At 32.3% G+C, this 21,566-nt stretch overlaps 3 protein-coding genes across 3 annotated transcripts; all 3 read right to left on the bottom strand.

Annotated features, from left to right (window-relative positions):
• Nucleotides 1–1,711: 1,711 nt before the first annotated feature.
• Nucleotides 1,712–3,650, bottom strand: LOC133298958 (protein BREVIS RADIX-like). Its single transcript, XM_061498345.1, has 5 exons — nt 3,537–3,650; nt 2,660–2,994; nt 2,421–2,490; nt 1,991–2,232; nt 1,712–1,790 (listed from the first exon to the last, which is right to left on the bottom strand). Exons 1-5 carry the CDS (start codon nt 3,648–3,650, stop codon nt 1,712–1,714), a joined length of 840 nt encoding a protein of 279 aa, XP_061354329.1.
• Nucleotides 3,651–9,585: 5,935 nt separating this feature from the next.
• LOC133298957 (protein BREVIS RADIX-like) lies at nt 9,586–11,021 on the bottom strand. The gene is made up of 6 exons (XM_061498343.1): nt 11,001–11,021; nt 10,874–10,938; nt 10,602–10,820; nt 10,310–10,442; nt 9,880–10,121; nt 9,586–9,679 (listed from the first exon to the last, which is right to left on the bottom strand). Exons 1-6 carry the CDS (start codon nt 11,019–11,021, stop codon nt 9,586–9,588), a joined length of 774 nt encoding a protein of 257 aa, XP_061354327.1.
• Nucleotides 11,022–18,608: 7,587 nt separating this feature from the next.
• On the bottom strand, nt 18,609–21,304 carry LOC133298959 (protein Brevis radix-like 1). Its single transcript, XM_061498346.1, has 5 exons — nt 21,191–21,304; nt 20,317–20,651; nt 19,989–20,121; nt 18,891–18,955; nt 18,609–18,837 (listed from the first exon to the last, which is right to left on the bottom strand). Exons 1-5 carry the CDS (start codon nt 21,302–21,304, stop codon nt 18,609–18,611), a joined length of 876 nt encoding a protein of 291 aa, XP_061354330.1.
• Between the last annotated feature and the right edge of the window lie 262 nt (nt 21,305–21,566).

The following is a 21,566-nucleotide window of genomic DNA, read 5'->3' as shown; positions in this document are numbered from 1 at the left end:
TCTTGATCTATCGTATTATTATTGTTGTGATTTTGTTAATTGATCGTTGTGCTTTGTTTAAAGTACAGTGCCACCTTTTTATCTATTCAAATCGAATCGGATTAGTTGCGAAGCAATGAACCAAATGGAATATTTCCAAAAAAAGTACAGTGCCACCTTTTTATCTATTCAAATCGAATTTGGGACACTAAATTAAGTTTTATAAATTTTATATGAATAATTGACAGGTTTTATTATAGTTATTTTTATGCCTTTCTCTTGTAACATCAAAAAAGAAACACGTGAAAAAAAATAAGACTATTCAAATCATGACATTTTAAAAAGGATATGTTTTTCGGCTTTTTGACCCTTTTACCCTTCATTAATTAATTAATAATTATTTTGTCTCTCATTCAAAACTATCTATCAATCTGTCACTCTTTAATCGATTAAGTTGAAGATTTAATCGATTAAAAGGTCAAAACTGACAAAAATGGTTGACTTGAAGATTTAATCGATTAAATCTTCAACTTAATCGATTAAATCTCCAAAAAGTTAGCAAGTGTTGTCTTGTCACTTGAGATAGGAACGAAAGATTTTTTTTTCTCCCCTCCAATTTTTATCATGCTTTCAGACAGGAGTTTATGGATGAGCTTTAATTTTATAATTCCATTTAATGTTGTCTTGTCATTGCATTTAGCATTAGCAAGTGTGTTGACTTTGCAAGCTTGCCCCTAATCAATTGGCAATTGCAGCATCCAAGAGTTAATAGTTAAAAAGGGTTAAAAAAAGAAAAGAAAAGAAAAGGCGTCTGCTGCGTATTTTCCTTCACAAATTTGCCTTCACCAAGTAATAAAAGCAAGTGGGGCCTTTGTTTTCGGACTATATCTATATTGACAATCCAACATAATCAAATGATTGAAACCATAAAGCAAAGCTTATTTATCTACTTTTCGTTTCTTTTTGGAGATTTAATCGATTAAGTTGAAGATTTAATCGATTAAATCTTCAAGTCAACCATTTTTGTCAGTTTTGACCATTTAATCGATTAAATCTTCAACTTAATCGATTAAAGAGGGACAGATTAATAGATAGTTTTGAATGAGGGGCAAAATGGTTATTAATTAATTAATTAAGGGTAAAAGGGTCAAAAAGCCTAATTTTTCTCATAGGGTACACAGTTTTAATATGTATATATAATCTTTTAAATTTTTTAAATATTTTATGCAAACAGGACTGCAGTGATATCACGAGTTAAACGAAGTAATATTTTTTATAATGCTTATTATGTCTGAAATATATATATATATATATATATTTTTTTTTTTGATAACAGAAATATTTTTTTTTAAGTTTTAAGAAGGATCTCTAAGGATTTAGGGAAAAGATTACGTATCATTCATCAACATATAGGGTTTTCACAAGCTTGCGCTGATAAACCACACAAGGAAAATATATATTATAAAAGAGCAAGTTGGTCTTAAATAACCAAACTTACCAAATGTTCAACCAAAGATAAATAATATACCCCACAGTAATTGGAGTAAATAGAGAACCACAAACTTAAACTTACGAAACAGTACCAACTATAACATATTAAGAGACCATCACCAAGACTACACTCCATATACTGGAGTGAACAACAACAAGAAGAAGATAACAATGTCTAGGAAAGAAAAGTTGAAAATTCCAGCAGTTTAGAACATCCACTTTTCTTCACAGCAACAAGGCTTCACATATACTGAGCATGAACTCGAACCCTGTTGCGCAGCCACCAATCCTTGGCTGCATCTGCATCAAAAATTTCCCGGCTGCAGACAGAGTTAACAAAGAGTCAAATCAAAACCCACTAATCTTCTAAATAAATTTTTAAATGAAATTTGGCAACATGTTACATGCAATCTAGGATTTTACCATTTCCTAATTTCACCAAAGAACATGCTCCTACGACCATCTAATTGTGAAGGAAAAAACAATAAGGAACATGTTTTTGATATGCATTTTATATTACCTGAATTTGATACGGCGAATTTGCCTGGTCCCATTAGCTGACCTCTTCACAGTGATTGACACTCCAGGATCATCTTGCTCAACCCATTCAGCATCCATGTCATTATCAGTAGGGTCGTTAGCCCTTGATATCCCACCATGGAAATACCCCATATTCCCAGCGGGTGCATGGAAATTCCCCGGAGTCGAATCCATGTTCAGCATTGAAGCCATTGGGATATCTTGTTCAGATTCCCCCGAGTTCTGTTCAAAGGCAATAGTAATGTACATGAATGAATCTCGAGAATCCAATAGAGAGCTCTTATTTATGTCAACCTCTTCTCACGATATAGTGATAAACATGAATTGAAGTATCATGAAAAATAACAAGGTCGATGAAATAGAGTCTTAACTCTTAACAACATCATATGTGTGTAAAAGTTGTAGATTACCTCATCATCATCAGACCTTGCAGGAGTGTTGGAAACATGTTGATTTAAAGTCTGGATATTATGAAGCTCCCTGATCATGTCAAGTATTGTAAGTCTTTATTTTTTTTTTAATAACAAGTATTGTAAGTCTTTATTACTTTTTTTTTTCAACAACTAAAATTCTCATATATATATATATATATTTGAAGGTCTCTAAGGTACTACATATATTTTCAAAACTTGGGACATATTATACATACCAGAAGCGAATCCTTTTGAGATCATTGCCCCCAGTAGGAAGAGACACAACGGTGATGTGAGCACCTGGCTCCATCTTTGCTATCCACTTGTTGGATCCAGTCATGTCCACCATCGCTACACTACCAGCTGGTGGTTGAGGTTGACGCCCTCCAGGGGTGGTGTTACCAATTGGGGATTGATTGGGGTTTGTGTAGTCCAAAGCAGGGGTTGAACTTGCGCTTCCACCACCAATGTAGCCGTATGGAACCTCTTCAGAAACGGTGTCATACTTGATGCTCTTGGGGTTGCCAGCTTTGATTTTCTTCCCTGAAAGCTTCAGCGCCAGATCCTTAATCTGCATATGCAGAATAAAAATTCAAATTAGCATCAATGCATTTAAAAGTCTTAATCATGTACCATACAATTAATACATACCATGGAGTCTTAAGGTTTCAGGCTTAGGTCATTTTCAAAGCATCATACAATACCTTTACAGCTGGGCTAGTGGAGAATGTACTTGGTAGAGAATACATGCAAGTGGATGACAACAACATCCTTGAACGTGAAAGTCTATATATGTATATATCCTACTATCAACTATGTACCCCCAATGGAAAGCATTTTCTATTTGTAGAAATCTCCAGTAATTTCTATCCAAATATTACTTGTCCAATTTTTCACACAATTTAGAAACATTTGGTTCGAAATAGTTAGGAGAGGCATCATAAGGAAGAAGGAAGAGCATGAAGAAGAAGGTAAACTAATAAGCAAATATAAAGGAAGCAAAATAAAGAAGAAGGTAAACATTTGGTTTGATTTTGTTTGTTTTAACCAAGATGGAAAAAGAAGATGAAAAAAACAATGTTTGTTGAGAGAGAGGGAGAGAGTATTAAGGACCTGCGACGTCAGACCCTTGACGGCTTCTTTTGTGTTCGGCGTGCCGTTCCCACGGTCATCTTCATCCCCATCAACGGGGGTTGGCTTGGCACACGGATTCATGAACAAAAACATCTTCGCTAAAAAGCTCATCTTATCTTGAACAACAACAAAACAAGCAAACATTTATGGTTAGATTCCAGAGAATGAAAGAGTGTCTGTCAACAGTTGAGAATGGGAATGACATATAGAGAAGAAATGAACCATATCAATATATGTCATTGGTTCTGAATGGATAATAGAACAAAATAAAAATAATAATAAAAGTCATTGAAGGATGAAGTTAAGGTTATCACTTTCATTGAATGAAACAGTGACAGGAAATGGCCATTTACGGTAAACAAAAGCAATGATTAGGTTACAGGGAAAGCGCCGAAATAAAGACCACACAGATGCAGCAATTGAGTTACAATGCAACTAATGAATAACAATGCTCCAAAAAACAACATCTTTCACGTGAAACAAAATGGTCCTAAGATAACTGTAACACCCCAAATTTCTAACAATTTATAAAACAATCTTATAATAAATAAATTGTCAAAATTCTTTTTTTTTTACAATTATAATAATAGAAATATTGCGAAAGCTAATCTAAATCTAATTTGGGGAATGTTACCGCCGCACCTGTACAATGGACAGGTGCAAGGCTAAATTTATTACATTAAAATAAAACCAAAGACTAAAGTTTAAATAAAGGAAATATGTCTTATGCATTTATTTAAATCTCATAAATTTCTAACTAAAGATTAGGATACACACAATAAAACATATAACTACCTAAAGATTAGGATACACACAATAAAATTTCATACACAACGAATCTACAACCACCTAGAGATTAGGATTACCTGGTCTCCGTGTTTGGTGACTTCTACAACTTGGGGAAGAGAAGCGGTTGGTAACCAAAGAAAGATAATAATAAAAATAAAAATTTAAAGTGAGGAGAGAGAAAGAGAAAGTGTAGAGGAGAAGAAGAGTGGTGGAGAATTATTGAGGATTCAGAGTGAATTGGTTTGGTTAGGTTAGGTCTCTATTTATAGTTGAAGTTTTGGGCTCGGATATGGGTTTCGTGCATTTATTTCCTTTTTCTTTATTGATGTATTTGGCTCAGATTTTGGCTTTATACACTATTGACTCAATGCTGACTCATCATATCTAAACAATTTATGTTTGTTGACTCATCTTATCTAAATCATCAATCAAACATTAATACATAAATCATCAATCAAACATTAATACATAAATCATCAATCAAACATTAATACATAAATCATCAATCAAACATTAATACATAAATCATCAATCAATTAATAAATCAATTAATCATGATATATCATCTAATTTATATATATATATATTTTTTCACATAAATCAAATAATATTACTATTATTATTATCTTACCTCTTATTATTTTAACTATTATTAACTCATTAATTAAAAATATTAAATACCAATATTATTAATTACAAAAATACTAAATATCATTATTATCCAAAAAATTTATTATTATATTATTATTATTATTTTATTAAAAGAAAATATGGGGTATTACAATAACTCTTATAAAACCCCCTGTGAAAACCCTCCAACTCAGCCACATTGTAACTGCCATAAAAAGACAAAATACTCTGCTCGAAAAAGAGAGAGAGAGAGAGAGAGAGAGAGAGGATGGAGGTGCGCTTACATATTTTTGACATTTTTGAAGCGAGAAATATACGGTTACAGAAAAGACAAGGATAGCGAGGCAGCGTTTTGAGGTTGTGGTACTTTAACTCCAAGGGGTAGTGGGGTTGGGGTTGACTGCGTGAGGTTTATAAGTGTGACGGAAACTGTTTCGACAATATCAAAGAAGTGGACCTGGGTCCACAAGTTGTCAGGCTTTTTTTTTATCCAATGCAAGGGAGATGTTCCTACGTGGTACATTGTTAGGGGTTTGATGAATTTCTGGTACAGATCGATGGTTAGGATTGGTTCAGGTGAATGCACTTTTTGACAGAATTGAATTTGGAAATAGAAACTTCTCATCCAGCTTGTGTTTTGCTGCTTGTTATGATGTCATCCTTGGATGTTAATTGTGATACAGATCAAAAATTCTTGCAATCACATGATATTCTTCCTGATTCTTCTCCCTGATTCCATGCATGGATGGACAGATAACTATTTTCCTGAGTATCTAATATAATTTTAATGAAAGAAATTGCCAATATTATCAACCGTTTCTCTTACACTTGATTTAAGTCATTTAACTTTTTTTTATTAAAAAAAATTATTTAACTTTTGGCTTTAGTTATAAACTTTTAAGGGGTTTATAAATTTTATGTTACTGCTCCAAAAATTATTTTGCAGCTGAGACAATAAAATATGAGGGCCACAATTTTTTTTTCTCTTTTTTATTATCTCGAGCGCTGTGCGTATCGACCCGTGCAATGCTATAGCTAACGAGTTCTACAAATTTTGTGTTGATGCAGCAACAAAAAATTTATAAGCCCCAATTTTTAATAAAAAAATAACATGGCATCGAAATTTTGAATTTACTTTTTATGGTAAGCTAGCATTAAATATATATATATATATATATATATATATTTTTAAATTTTAGATACTTTAAAAATTTGATTGCAGTCATTAGAATCAATTTATACCATAATAAAAATATTTGGGTTATTTATCTGATTAACAAATGTTGGATTCGTTAATTGACATCCATAATTATAACGATCTTAGGGTAGAGAAATTTTTGTCCTATAATTTCCGATACGTTTATTTTAAATTTTGGATACTTCAAAAATTAAACTGCCATCGTGAAAATCAATTTATACCATAATAAAAACATTTGACTTATTTATCCGATTAATTAATGTTAAGACATATTTAATGACAATTGTAACTATAACATTTCAAGGGGTAGAGAAATTTTTATGTATATTTGTTTTTTATTTTTGATATCTCAAGATTTGATTACGATAGTTAAAATCAATTTACACCATATGACTATCGATGGTTAGGATTGGTGAATGCACTTTTTGACAGAATTGAATTTGGAAATAGAAACTTCTCATTCAGCTTGTGTTTTGCTGCTTGTTATGATGTCATCCTTGGATGTTAATTGTGATACAGATCAGAAATTCTTGCAATCACATGATATTCTTCCTGATTCTTCTCCCTGATTCCATGCATGGATGGACAGATAAGAATTTTCCTGAGTATCTAATATAATTTTAATGAAAGAAATTGCCAATATTATCAACCGTTTCTCTTAACACTTGATTTAAGTTATTTAACTTTTTTTTATTAAAAAAAATTATTTAACTTTTGGCTTTAGTTATAAACTTTTAAGGGGTTTATAAATTTTATGATAATGCTCCAAAAATTATTTTGCTGCTAAGACAATAAAATATGAAGACCACAATTTTTTTTCCCTTTTTTATTATCCCGGGCGCTGTGCGTATCGACCCGATTCTACAAATTTTTTGTTGATGCAGCAACAAAAAATTTATAAACCCCAATTTTTAATTAAAAAATACCATTAAAAAATACCATGTCATCGAAATTTTGAATTTACTTTTTAATGTAAGTTAGCATTAAATATATATAAATTTTAGATACTTTAAAAATTTGATCAATTTATACCATAATAAAAATATTTGGGTTATTTATCTGATTAACAAATGTTGGATTCGTTAAATGACATCCATAATTATAACGATCTTAGGGTAGAGAAATTTTTGTCCTATAATTTTCGATACGTTTATTTTAAATTTTGGATACTTCAAAAATTAAACTGCCATCGTGAAAATCAATTTATACCATAATAAAAACATTTGACTTATTTATCCGATTAAAATGTTAAGACATATTTAATGACAATTGTAACTATAACATTTCTAGGGTAGAGAAATTTTTATGTATATTTGTTTTTTATTTTTGATATCTCAAGATTTGATTGCGATAGTTAAAATCAATTTACACCATAAACACAGTATCCAATTAACGGTGGCCATAATTATAATGGTCCTGAAATGATAACATTCTTTATCGGGTAAGTTTTGACTCGCACGAAAACATGTGTGTACAAATTTTTAGTTAGCAAAGTATTTCCTTTACCAAAAAAAAAGTAAAGTATTTCTTTGATTCTTGTAAATAACTTATTTTCAGTTATCCCAAAATTACGTCGTTTTGAATTAATAAAAAGTATTTCTGTAATTTTATTTATTTTTTTATCAAATAAATTTTACTGAAACACCCTTCATTAATTTTCCTAACTTACGGAAACACCCTTCATTAATTCAAAACGACGTAATTTTGGAATCACTTATATCCGGTGACTGAAGAAATACTTTATCCTTACTTTAATTGTTTAATTGCGGTAGTTGGAATCAATTTACCCTAAAAAAAATTAGAAATGATATTGTAACAACCAATTAGGGTTACTATCAATGTTACTACCAATCAATTTCACCATTAGATCGATTATATTGATCCAACAGTTATATTTATTTCCATCTTTGTATGATTATGATTTATCACATTTAATGATAACCGTTGAATCAATGTAATCGATTTAATGATAAAATTAATTAGTAATAACATTGATAATAATCCTAATTGATTGTTATAATATCTTACCTAGTGAATGACGATCACAACTACAATGGTCCTGACTCCTGAGCTAGCAAAATATGTTGTCAAATAAGTTTCAGCCCGCCTGTTTAGAATCAATTGACCCTCTAACAAATATGTTTGACTTGTTTTAATTATTGGTGATTGGGCTTTGTGAATGATGACAGCAGCTATTAAAGTCCTACCTTGGTAAACGAAGACCCTACCTTTATCTTAGGGTTGCAAACTTCTATGTCAAGTAAGTTTGACCCACATATTTTAGAATCTATTCACACCATAACAAATATGTTTGGCTTTTGCTCTAACATTAATTAAATTTATGATTCAGTGAATGACAGTAACTATAACGATTCTAAGATAAGAAAACTCCTTATTAGGTAAATTTCGACCTACACGAAGATGTAACGATTAGACTTTGTCTTGAACTGGGATTCATTCAAATAGATATGTTTGTGAATTTGATTTTAGGTTTTTGCAGAGCGAAGGTCTCTTTGCATGGGAGTTTTCTATAAATTTGAGCATACAATTAATTAATTTACTTTTTAACCCTTAAAAGAAGTAGTATAGTATATTTGATGGGAGTGAATCATTAATGGTGATAAGGGAAGAGAGAGAAAAAGTATTGAAATAGTTAGTTATAAAATTATAACTGTTGATTCACCTCTATATGATTAGGATTCTTCCATATGATGTGATCATGTTAAATAAAACATATGAGAGAATTCGTTTTCATATTTGATACCTTTTGTAGTAGTCATATGATCGGAATCAAGGAGATTTTTATATCTCGATGGATGAGAAATTCAAATATATTATCAAATCATTTATTAAGCTCTTTTAGAGGTTTTCTCAACTAATCCGTGTGTGTTATTTTTTATTTTAATTTTATACAACTAATCTGTTTTTTAGTTTGTAATGTTAAATAATCGTCACTTATTATGTCTGAAATATATATATATATATATATATATATATATATATATAATTTTTTTTTTATAACAGAAATATTTTTTTTTAAGTTTTAAGAAGGATCTCTAAGGATTTAGGGAAAAGATTACGTATCATTCATCAACATATAGGGTTTTCACAAGCTTGCGCTGATAAACCACACAAGGAAAATATATATTATAAAAGAGCAAGTTGGTCTTAAATAACCAAACTTACCAAATGTTCAACAAAAGATAAATCAACAGCAATATACCCCACAGTAATTGGAGTAAATAGAGAACCACAAACTTAAACTTACGAAACAGTACCAACTATAACATATTAAGAGACCATCACCAAGACTACACTCCATATACTGGAGTGAACAACAACAAGAAGAAGATAACAATGTCTAGGAAAGAAAAGTTGAAAATTCCAGCAGTTTAGAACATCCACTTTTCTTCACAGCAACAAGGCTTCACATATACTGAGCATGATCTCGAACCTGTTGCGCAGCCACCAATCCTTGGCTGCATCTGCATCAAAAATTTCCCGGCTGCAGACAGAGTTAACAAAGAGTCAAATCAAAACCCACTAATCTTCTAAATAAATTTTTAAATGAAATTTGGCAACATGTTACATGCAATCTAGGATTTTACCATTTCCTAATTTCACCAAAGAACATGCTCCTACGACCATCTAATTGTGAAGGAAAAAACAATAAGGAACATGTTTTTGATATGCATTTTATATTACCTGAATTTGATACGGCAAATTTGCCTGGTCCCATTAGCTGACCTCTTCACAGTGATTGACACTCCAGGATCATCCTGCTCAACCCATTCAGCATCCATGTCATTGTCAGTAGGGTTGTTAGCCCTTGATATCCCACCATGGAAATACCCCATATTCCCAGCGGGTGCATGGAAATTCCCCCGAGTCGAATCCATGTTCAGCATTGAAGCCATTGGGATATCTTGTTCAGATTCCCCCGAGTTCTGTTCAAAGGCAATAGTAATGTACATGAATGAATCTCGAGAATCCAATAGAGAGCTCTTATTTATGTCAACCTCTTCTCACGATATAGTGATAAACATGAATTGAAGTATCATGAAAAATAACAAGGTCGATGAAATAGAGTCTTAACTCTTAACAACATCATATGTGTGTAAAAGTTGTAGATTACCTCATTATCATCAGACCTTGCAGGAGTGATGAAAACACGTTGATTTAAAGTCTGTATATTAAGAAGCTCCCTGATCATGTCGCAATTCTCAGCCCACCACCTCTGGGCTCGCGACTTATCAAACATGTCTCGGCTTCAAATTTAAATGCCAAGTATTGTAAGTCTTTATTACTACATGATAATTAATTTTTTTTTTCAACAACTAAAATTCTCATATATATATATATATATATATATGAAGGTCTCTAAGGTACTACATATATTTTCAAAACATGGGACATATTATACATACCAGAAGTGAATCCTTTTGAGATCATTGCCCCCAGTAGGAAGAGACACAACGGTGATGTGAACACCTGGCTCCATCTGTGCTATCCACTCGTTGGATCCAGTCATGTCCACCAACGCTACACTACCAGCTGGTGGTTGAGGTTGACGCCCTCCAGGGGTGGTGTTACCAATTGGGGATTGATTGGGGTTTGTGTAGTCCAAAGCAGGGGTTGAACTTGCGCTTCCACCACCAATGTAGCCGTGTGGAACCCCCCTTCAGAAACGGTGTCATACTTGATGCTCTCGGAGGTGCCACCTTTGATTTTCTTCCCTGAAAGCTTCAGCGCCAGATCCTTAATCTGCATATGCAGAATAAAAATTCAAATTAGCATCAATGCATTTAAAAGTTTTAATCATGTACCATACAATTAATACATACCATGGAGTCTTAAGGTTTCAGGCTTGGGTCATTTTCAAAGCATCATACAATACCTTTAAAGCTGGGCTAGTGGAATGTACTTGGTAGAGAATACATGCAAGTGGATGACAACAACATCCTTGAACGTGAAAGTCTATATATGTATATATCCTACTATCAACTATGTACCCCCAATGGAAAGCATTTTCTATTTGTAGAAATCTCCAGTAATATCTATCCAAATATTACTTGTCCAATCTTTCACGCAATTTAGAAACATTTATTAATCGGATAAATAACTCAAATGTTTTTATTATGGTATAAATTGATTTTCACGATGGCATTTTAATTTTTGAAGTATCCAAAATTTAAAATAAACGTATCGAAAATTATAGGACAAAAATTTCTCTACCCTAAGATCGTTATAATTATGGATGTCATTTAACGAATCCAACATTTGTTAATCAGATAAATAACCCAAATATTTTTATTATGGTATAAATTGATCAAATTTTTAAAGTATCTAATATATATATATATATATATATATATATATATATATATATATATATATATATATATATTTCACAGCGCCCGAGATAATAAAAAAGGGAAAAAAATTGTGGTCTTCATATTTTATTGTCTCAGCTGCAAAATAATTTTTGGAGCATTAACATAAAATTTGTAAACCCCTTAAAAGTTTATAACTAAAGCCAAAAGTTAAATAATTTTTTTTAATAAAAAAAAGTTAAATAACTTAAATCAAGTGTTAAGAGAAACGGTTGATAATATTGGCAATTTCTTTCATTAAAATTATATTAGATACTCAGGAAAATTCTTATATGTCCATCCATGCATGGAATCAGGGAGAAGAATCAGGAAGAATATCATGTGATTGCAAGAATTTCTTATCTGTATCACAATTAACATCCAAGGATGACATCATAACAAGCAGCAAAACACAAGCTGAATGAGAAGTTTCTATTTCCAAATTCAATTCTGTCAAAAAGTGCATTCACCAATCCTAACCATCGATAGTCATATGGTGTAAATTGATTTTAACTATCGTAATCAAATCTTGAGATATCAAAAATAAAAAACAAATATACATAAAAATTTCTCTACCCCTTGAAATGTTATAGTTACAATTGTCATTAAATATGTCTTAACATTTATTAATCGGATAAATAAGTCAAATGTTTTTATTATGGTATAAATTGATTTTCACGATGGCAGTTTAATTTTTGAAGTATCCAAAATTTAAAATAAACGTATCGGAAATTATAGGACAAAAATTTCTCTACCCTAAGATCGTTATAATTATGGATGTCAATTAACGAATCCAACATTTGTTAATCACATAAATAACCCAAATATTTTTATTATGGTATAAATTGATTCTAATGACTGCAATCAAATTTTTAAAGTATCTAAAATTTAAATATATATATATATTTAATGCTAGCTTACCATAAAAAGTAAATTCAAAATTTCGATGCCATGTTATTTTTTTATTAAAAATTGGGGCTTATAAATTTTTTGTTGCTGCATCAACACAAAATTTGTAGAACTCGTTAGCTATAGCATTGCACGGGTCGATACGCACAGCGCTCGAGATAATAAAAAAGAGAAAAAAAATTGTGGCCCTCATATTTTATTGTCTCAGCTGCAAAATAATTTTTGGAGCAGTAACATAAAATTTATAAACCCCTTAAAAGTTTATAACTAAAGCCAAAAGTTAAATAATTTTTTTTAATAAAAAAAAGTTAAATGACTTAAATCAAGTGTAAGAGAAACGGTTGATAATATTGGCAATTTCTTTCATTAAAATTATATTAGATACTCAGGAAAATAGTTATCTGTCCATCCATGCATGGAATCAGGGAGAAGAATCAGGAAGAATATCATGTGATTGCAAGAATTTTTGATCTGTATCACAATTAACATCCAAGGATGACATCATAACAAGCAGCAAAACACAAGCTGGATGAGAAGTTTCTATTTCCAAATTCAATTCTGTCAAAAAGTGCATTCACCTGAACCAATCCTAACCATCGATCTGTACCAGAAATTCATCAAACCCCTAACAATGTACCACGTAGGAACATCTCCCTTGCATTGGATAAAAAAAAAGCCTGACAACTTGTGGACCCAGGTCCACTTCTTTGATATTGTCGAAACAGTTTCCGTCACACTTATAAACCTCACGCAGTCAACCCCAACCCCACTACCCCTTGGAGTTAAAGTACCACAACCTCAAAACGCTGCCTCGCTATCCTTGTCTTTTCTGTAACCGTATATTTCTCGCTTCAAAAATGTCAAAAATATGTAAGCGCACCTCCATCCTCTCTCTCTCTCTCTCTTTTTCCGAGCAGAGTATTTTGTCTTTTTATGGCAGTTACAATGTGGCTGAGTTGGAGGGTTTTCACAGGGGGTTTTATAAGAGTTATTGTAATACCCCATATTTTCTTTTAATAAAATAATAATAATAATATAATAATAAATTTTTTGGATAATAATGATATTTAGTATTTTTGTAATTAATAATATTGGTATTTAATATTTTTAATTAATGAGTTAATAATAGTTAAAATAATAAGAGGTAAGATAATAATAATAGTAATATTATTTGATTTATGTGAATATATATATATATATATATATATATATATATATATAATATATATCATGATTAATTGATTTATTAATTGATTGATGATTTATGTATTAATGTTTGATTGATGATTTATGTATTAATGTTTGATTGATGATTTAGATAAGATGAGTCAACAAACATAAATTGTTTAGATATGATGAGTCAGCATTGAGTCAATAGTGTATAAAGCCAAAATCTGAGCCAAATACATCAATAAAGAAAAAGGAAATAAATGCACGAAACCCATATCCGAGCCCAAAACTTCAACTATAAATAGAGACCTAACCTAACCAAACCAATTCACTCTGAATCCTCAATAATTCTCCACCACTCTTCTTGTCCTCTACACTTTCTCTTTCTCTCTCTTCACTTTAAATTTTTATTTTTATTATTATCTTTCTTTGGTTACCAACCGCTTCTCTTCCCCAAATTGTAGAAGTCACCAAACACGGAGACCAGGTAATCCTAATCTCTAGGTGGTTGTAGATTCGTTGTGTATGAAATTTTATTGTGTGTATCCTAATCTTTAGGTAGTTATATGTTTTATTGTGTGTATCCTAATCTTTAGTTAGAAATTTATGAGATTTAAATAAATGCATAAGACATATTTCCTTTATTTAAACTTTAGTCTTTGGTTTTATTTTAATGTAATAAATTTAGCCTTGCACTTGTCCATTGTACAGGTGCGGCGGTAACATTCCCCAAATTAGATTTAGATTAGCTTTCGCAATATTTCTATTATTATAATTGTAAAAAAAAAAAAAATTGACAATTTATTTATTATAAGATTGTTTTATAAATTGTTAGAAATTTGGGGTGTTACAGTTATCTTAGGACCATTTTGTTTCACGTGAAAGATGTTGTTTTTTGGAGCATTGTTATTTATTAGTTGCATTGTAACTCAATTGCTGCATCTGTGTGGTCTTTATTTTGGCGCTTTCCCTGTAACCTAATCATTGCTTTTGTTTACCGTAAATGGCCATTTCCTGTCACTGTTTCATTCATTGAAAGTGATAACCTTAACTTCATCCTTCAATGACTTTTATTATTATTTTTATTTTGTTCTATTATCCATTCAGAACCAATGACATATATTGATATGGTTCATTTCTTCTCTATATGTCATTCCCATTCTCAACTGTTGACAGACACTCTTTCATTCTCTGGAATCTAACCATAAATGTTTGCTTGTTTTGTTGTTGTTCAAGATAAGATGAGCTTTTTAGCGAAGATGTTTTTGTTCATGAATCCGTGTGCCAAGCCAACCCCCGTTGATGGGGATGAAGATGACCGTGGGAACGGCACGCCGAACACAAAAGAAGCCGTCAAGGGTCTGACGTCGCAGGTCCTTAATACTTTCTCCCTCTCTCTCAACAAACATTGTTTTTTTCATCTTCTTTTTCCATCTTGGTTAAAACAAACAAAATCAAACCAAATGTTTACCTTCTTCTTTATTTTGCTTCCTTTATATTTGCTTATTAGTTTACCTTCTTCTTCATGCTCTTCCTTCTTCCTTATGATGCCTCTCCTAACTATTTCGAACCAAATGTTTCTAAATTGTGTGAAAAATTGGGCAAGTAATATTTGGATAGAAATTACTGGAGATTTCTACAAATAGAAAATGCTTTCCATTGGGGGTACATAGTTGATAGTAGGATATATACATATATAGACTTTCACGTTCAAGGATGTTGTTGTCATCCACTTGCATGTATTCTCTACCAAGTACATTCTCCACTAGCCCAGCTGTACTACACAAACCCTGCTTTAGACTACACAAACCCCAATCAATCCCCAATTGTATGATGCTTAGTGAATGGTGGAATGACCTAAGCCTGAAACCTTGTGTCTCTTCCTATTGGGGGCACTCGCTTGGTATGTATTAATTGTATATGTAGTACATGATTAAGACTTTTAAATGCATTGATGCTAATTTGAATTTTTATTCTGCATATGCAGAATTAAGGGAGGGTTTGGCGGAAAACTGAAAAATTATTTTTTTACCCTTAGCATTAAAATGTTAAAACTACATAATTGTGAATCATTTTTAAATGCGATATTATTAGAAAAGTCTCAAATACCGACAGCATTTATTGACGAAAAATATTTCATAAAAGTTAGTGATGAAATTTTTGATGAAAATCATATACGTCAAAAATTTTTCGTCAAAACTAAAGACAAAATTAGAGACGGAACCAGATTTTGCCACAATCTATAACATAAATTTTGTACGAAAAAAAAAATCCAGTCAAAATTATTGACAGAATCTAAATTCGGTCGAAACTTTTAACGAAAATATTTTCGTCCAAAATTTTGATGAAACACATTTCCATCAAAAAGTTTTGACGTAAAACAATTACGTCAAAAATTTTTACGGAAAATATTTCCATCGAAATTTTGCGAAAAATATTTCCATCAAAATTTGTGACAAAAGTTATTTACGTAAAAAAATTTGATGAATTTTTTTTTTTGTTAACAAAGTTTTCCAAAATATTTCACAAAAAAAGATATTCATCGAAATTTTTGACGAAAAATATTTCCATCAAAATTTTTAACGAAACACATTTCTATCTTGTTGACAAAAAAATGTCCAAAATTCTTAACACAATTTAAATTTGACCGAAAGTTTTCGACGGAAATATTTTCGTTAAAATTTTTGGCAAAAAAAATGTCAAAATTTTTAACGAAATATATTTCCCACGAAAATTTTCGACGAAAAATATTTCCGTCAAATTTTTTGATAAAAAATATTTCAAACAAAATATTCAACGGAACACATTTCTATCAAAAAATTTCGACAAAAAATTATTTCGTAAAAATTTTTTACGGAAAAAATATTCTGTCAAAATTCTTTACAAAATCTAAATTTCGTTGAAAGTTTGAATGAAACATTTCCCTCAAAATTTCTAACAAAACAATTTCTGTCAAAATTTTCATCAGAACACATTTCCATCGAAATTTTGAACGAAAAATATTCCGTCAAAATGTTTGAAAGAATTCTTTTATGTTTAAAGCATCTGATGGAGGAAATCATTTTCAACAAAACTTTTGATTATTTTTGTAAAAATTTTCATCGGTTGAAAAATTCCGTCGCTTTTCGACGAAAAGTATTTTCATCGTTTGCAACGTAGAAATTTCATTGGTGTTGTAAAAGTACATAAATAATTTTTTTAGAAATTTTAAATTTAATTTAATTTAATTTGTAAAGTATAATAATTATATTAATTCTAAAAAAAGGGTAAAATGGTAAAAATATCTCATTGACCCTCCATTTCCTCCCATCCCTTTTTTTTTAAAAAAAAAATTAATTATCATGTAGTATATATATATATATATATGAATACTTGTTATTAATTATCAAAAAAAGACTTATAATACTTGGCATTTAAATTTGAAGCCGAGACATGTTTGATAAGCCGCGAGCCCAGAGGTTGTGGGCTGAGAATTACGACAGGATCAGGGAGCTTCATAATATCCAGATTTTAAATCAACATGTTTTCAACACTCCTGCAAGGTCTGATGATGATGAGGTAATCTACAACTTTTACACACACACGTAGACCTACATATAGCCTACATACACACACTCATATGATGTTTTTTATATAAAATATACATCATACGGATGCCTTGTTATCTAGGCGGGGATTGTTTTGGTTTAGGATGACGTAACTCTGTGTGTGTTGTGTTTTGTCCACTTTTTTGTGTACAAGGATGGTCCACTTCCTCTCACGGATTGGATTGGTCCATTTATTGGTTTATTTATATGCATGAGGTGGTTCCGTGGTTCTGACCTGAAGTGACCATCATGATCAACCAATCAAGCCGGTCCTAATCCCTTTGTTCTTTTTATAGTTATAAATTAGGGAACCAACTTTTCAAGTGGGTTCTTACGACTTTTCTCTTTTTAGCCACTTATAATTGCACATGAGATTATTCACTTACCATCATTATCCTGTATTTCAAAAGTTTTCTATTATGTGTCGATGCAAATTATATGATTTAGTATGGCAGGAAAGTATATAGTTGGTGTGGCCAGGTATGGATTGCATTTATGGCAGAAGCATGTTTATATTTATAAGCAACTATTTGTTTTTACACCATTATTCCATTATCCACGAGCCTCTTTATTTTGCTTCTTTTATATTTGCTTATTAGTTTACCTTCTTCTTCATGCTCTTCCTTCTTCCTTATGATGCCTCTCCTAACTATTTCGAACCAAATGTTTCTAAATTGTGTGAAAAATTGGACAAGTAATATTTGGATAGATATTACTAGAGATTTCTACAAATAGAAAATGCTTTCCATTGGGGGTACATAGTTGATAGTAGGATATATACATATATAGACTTTCACGTTCAAGGATGTTGTTGTCATCCACTTGCATGTATTCTCTACCAAGTACATTCTCCACTAGCCCGGCTTTAAAGGTATTGTATGATGCTTTGAAAATGACCCAATCCTGAAACCTTAAGACTCCATGGTATGTATTAATTGTATGGTACATGATTAAAACTTTTAAATGCATTGATGCTAATTTGAATTTTTATTCTGCATATGCAGATTAAGGATCTGGCGCTGAAGCTTTCAGGGAAGAAAATCAAAGGTGGCACCTCCGAGAGCATCAAGTATGACACCGTTTCTGAAGGGGGGTTCCACACGGCTACATTGGTGGTGGAAGCGCAAGTTCAACCCTTGCTTTGGACTACACAAACCCCAATCAATCCCCAATTGGTAACACCACCCCTGGAAGACGTCAACCTTAACCACCAGCTAGTAGTGTAACGTTGGTGGACATGACTGGATCGAACGAGTGGATAGCACAGATGGAGCCAGGTGTTCACATCACCGTTGTGTCTCTTCCTACTGGGGGCAATGATCTCAAAAGGATTCGCTTCTGGTATATATATGAAGGTCTCTAAGGTACTACATATATTTTCAAAACTTGGGACATATTATACATACCAGAAGCGAATCCTTTTGAGATCATTGCCCCCAGTAGGAAGAGACACAACGGTGATGTGAACACCTGGCTCCATCTGTGCTATCCACTCGTTGGATCCAGTCATGTCCACCAACGCTACACTACCAGCTGGTGGTTGAGGTTGACGCCCTCCAGGGGTGGTGTTACCAATTGGGGATTGATTGGGGTTTGTGTAGTCCAAAGCAGGGGTTGAACTTGCGCTTCCACCACCAATGTAGCCGTGTGGAACCCCCCTTCAGAAACGGTGTCATACTTGATGCTCTCGGAGGTGCCACCTTTGATTTTCTTCCCTGAAAGCTTCAGCGCCAGATCCTTAATCTGCATATGCAGAATAAAAATTCAAATTAGCATCAATGCATTTAAAAGTTTTAATCATGTACCATACAATTAATACATACCATGGAGTCTTAAGGTTTCAGGCTTGGGTCATTTTCAAAGCATCATACAATACCTTTAAAGCTGGGCTAGTGGAGAATGTACTTGGTAGAGAATACATGCAAGTGGATGACAACAACATCCTTGAACGTGAAAGTCTATATATGTATATATCCTACTATCAACTATGTACCCCCAATGGAAAGCATTTTCTATTTGTAGAAATCTCCAGTAATATCTATCCAAATATTACTTGTCCAATTTTTCACACAATTTAGAAACATTTGGTTCGAAATAGTTAGGAGAGGCATCATAAGGAAGAAGGAAGAGCATGAAGAAGAAGGTAAACTAATAAGCAAATATAAAAGAAGCAAAATAAAGAGGCTCGTGGATAATGGAATAATGGTGTAAAAACAAATAGTTGCTTATAAATATAAACATGCTTCTGCCATAAATGCAATCCATACCTGGCCACACCAACTATATACTTTCCTGCCATACTAAATCATATAATTTGCATCGACACATAATAGAAAACTTTTGAAAAACAGGATAATGATGGTAAGTGAATAATCTCATGTGCAATTATAAGTGGCTAAAAAGAGAAAAGTCGTAAGAACCCACTTGAAAAGTTGGTTCCCTAATTTATAACTATAAAAAGAACAAAGGGATTAGGACCGGCTTGATTGGTTGATCATGATGGTCACTTCAGGTCAGAACCACGGAACCACCTCATGCATATAAATAAACCAATAAATGGACCAATCCAATCCGTGAGAGGAAGTGGACCATCCTTGTACACAAAAAAGTGGACAAAACACAACACACACAGAGTTACGTCATCCTAAACCAAAACAATCCCCGCCTAGATAACAAGGCATCCGTATGATGTATATTTTATATAAAAAACATCATATGAGTGTGTGTATGTAGGCTATATGTAGGTCTACGTGTGTGTGTAAAAGTTGTAGATTACCTCATCATCATCAGACCTTGCAGGAGTGTTGAAAACATGTTGATTTAAATTCTGGATATTATGAAGCTCCCTGATCCTGTCGTAATTCTCAGCCCACAACCTCTGGGCTCGCGGCTTATCAAACATGTCTCGGCTTCAAATTTAAATGCCAAGTATTATAAGTCTTTTTTTTTTTTTTTAATAACAAGTATTGTAAGTCTTTATTACTACATGATAATTAATTTTTTTTTCAACAACTAAAATTCTCATATATATATATATATATATATATTTAAAGGTCTCTAAGGTACTACATATATTTTCAAAACTTGGGACATATTATACATACCAGAAGCGAATCCTTTTGAGATCATTGCCCCCAGTAGGAAGAGACACAACGGTGATGTGAGCACCTGGCTCCATCTTTGCTATCCACTTGTTGGATCCAGTCATGTCCACCATCGCTACACTACCAGCTGGTGGTTGAGGTTGACGCCCTCCAGGGGTGGTGTTACCAATTGGGGATTCATTGGGGTTTGTGTAGTCCAAAGCAGGGGTTAAACTTGCGCTTCCACCACCAATGTAGCTGTATGGAACCTCTTCAGAAACGGTGTCATACTTGATGCTCTTGGGGTTGCCAGCTTTGATTTTCTTCCCTGAAAGCTTCAGCGCCAGATCCTTAATCTGCATATGCAGAATAAAAATTCAAATTAGCATCAATGCATTTAAAAGTCTTAATCATGTACCATACAATTAATACATACCATGGAGTCTTAAGGTTTCAGGCTTAGGTCATTTTCAAAGCATCATACAATACCTTTACAGCTGGGCTAGTGGAGAATGTACTTGGTAGAGAATACATGCAAGTGGATGACAACAACATCCTTGAACGTGAAAGTCTATATATGTATATATCCTACTATCAACTATGTACCCCCAATGGAAAGCATTTTCTATTTGTAGAAATCTCCAGGTATTTCTATCCAAATATTACTTGTCCAATTTTTCACACAATTTAGAAACATTTGGTTCGAAATAGTTAGGAGAGGCATCATAAGGAAGAAGGAAGAGCATGAAGAAGAAGGTAAACTAATAAGCCAATATAAAGGAAGCAAAATAAAGAAGAAGGTAAACATTTGGTTTGATTTTGTTTGTTTTAACCAAGATGGAAAAAGAAGATGAAAAAAACAATGTTTGTTGAGAGAGAGGGAGATATTAAGGACCTGCGACGTCAGACCCTTGACGGCTTCTTTTGTGTTCGGCGTGCCGTTCCCACGGTCATCTTCATCCCCATCAACGGGGGTTGGCTTGGCACACAGATTCATGAACAAAAACATCTTCGCTAAAAAGCTCATCTTATCTTGAACAACAACAAAACAAGCAAACATTTATGGTTAGATTCCAGAGAATGAAAGAGTGTCTGTCAACAGTTGAGAATGGGAATGACATATAGAGAAGAAATGAACCATATCAATATATGTCATTGGTTCTGAATGGATAATAGAACAAAATAAAAATAATAATAAAAGTCATTGAAGGATGAAGTTAAGGTTATCACTTTCATTGAATGAAACAGTGACAGGAAATGGCCATTTACGG

Source organism: Gastrolobium bilobum, unplaced genomic scaffold (assembly GCF_033153095.1).
Source record: "Gastrolobium bilobum isolate Gb01-03AN ecotype WA unplaced genomic scaffold, APGP_CSIRO_Gbil_v1 utg144055, whole genome shotgun sequence".
Taxonomy (NCBI): domain Eukaryota; kingdom Viridiplantae; phylum Streptophyta; class Magnoliopsida; order Fabales; family Fabaceae; genus Gastrolobium; species Gastrolobium bilobum.
The sequence above is the reverse complement of the archived record's forward strand: the minus strand, read 5'-3'. Positions and strand labels throughout refer to the sequence as shown.

Coding starts and splice junctions, on each gene's coding strand:
- LOC133298958 (XM_061498345.1), bottom strand. CDS start 3,650: ATGTTTTTGTTCATGAATCCGTGTGCCAAGCCAACCCCCGTTGATGGG. Junction 2,995..3,536: donor TCAAGGGTCTGACGTCGCAG/GTCCTTAATACT, acceptor CTGCATATGCAG/ATTAAGGATCTGGCGCTGAA. Junction 2,233..2,420: donor CAAGGTCTGATGATGATGAG/GTAATCTACAAC, acceptor GCCTTTGAACAG/AACTCGGGGGAATCTGAACA.
- LOC133298957 (XM_061498343.1), bottom strand. CDS start 11,021: ATGGTATGTATTAATTGTATG. Junction 10,821..10,873: donor GGCACCTCCGAGAGCATCAA/GTATGACACCGT, acceptor TGGTGGTGGAAG/CGCAAGTTCAACCCCTGCTT. Junction 10,122..10,309: donor CAAGGTCTGATGATAATGAG/GTAATCTACAAC, acceptor GCCTTTGAACAG/AACTCGGGGGAATCTGAACA.
- LOC133298959 (XM_061498346.1), bottom strand. CDS start 21,304: ATGTTTTTGTTCATGAATCTGTGTGCCAAGCCAACCCCCGTTGATGGG. Junction 20,652..21,190: donor TCAAGGGTCTGACGTCGCAG/GTCCTTAATATC, acceptor CTGCATATGCAG/ATTAAGGATCTGGCGCTGAA. Junction 20,122..20,316: donor CTCAAAAGGATTCGCTTCTG/GTATGTATAATA, acceptor TTAAATTTGAAG/CCGAGACATGTTTGATAAGC.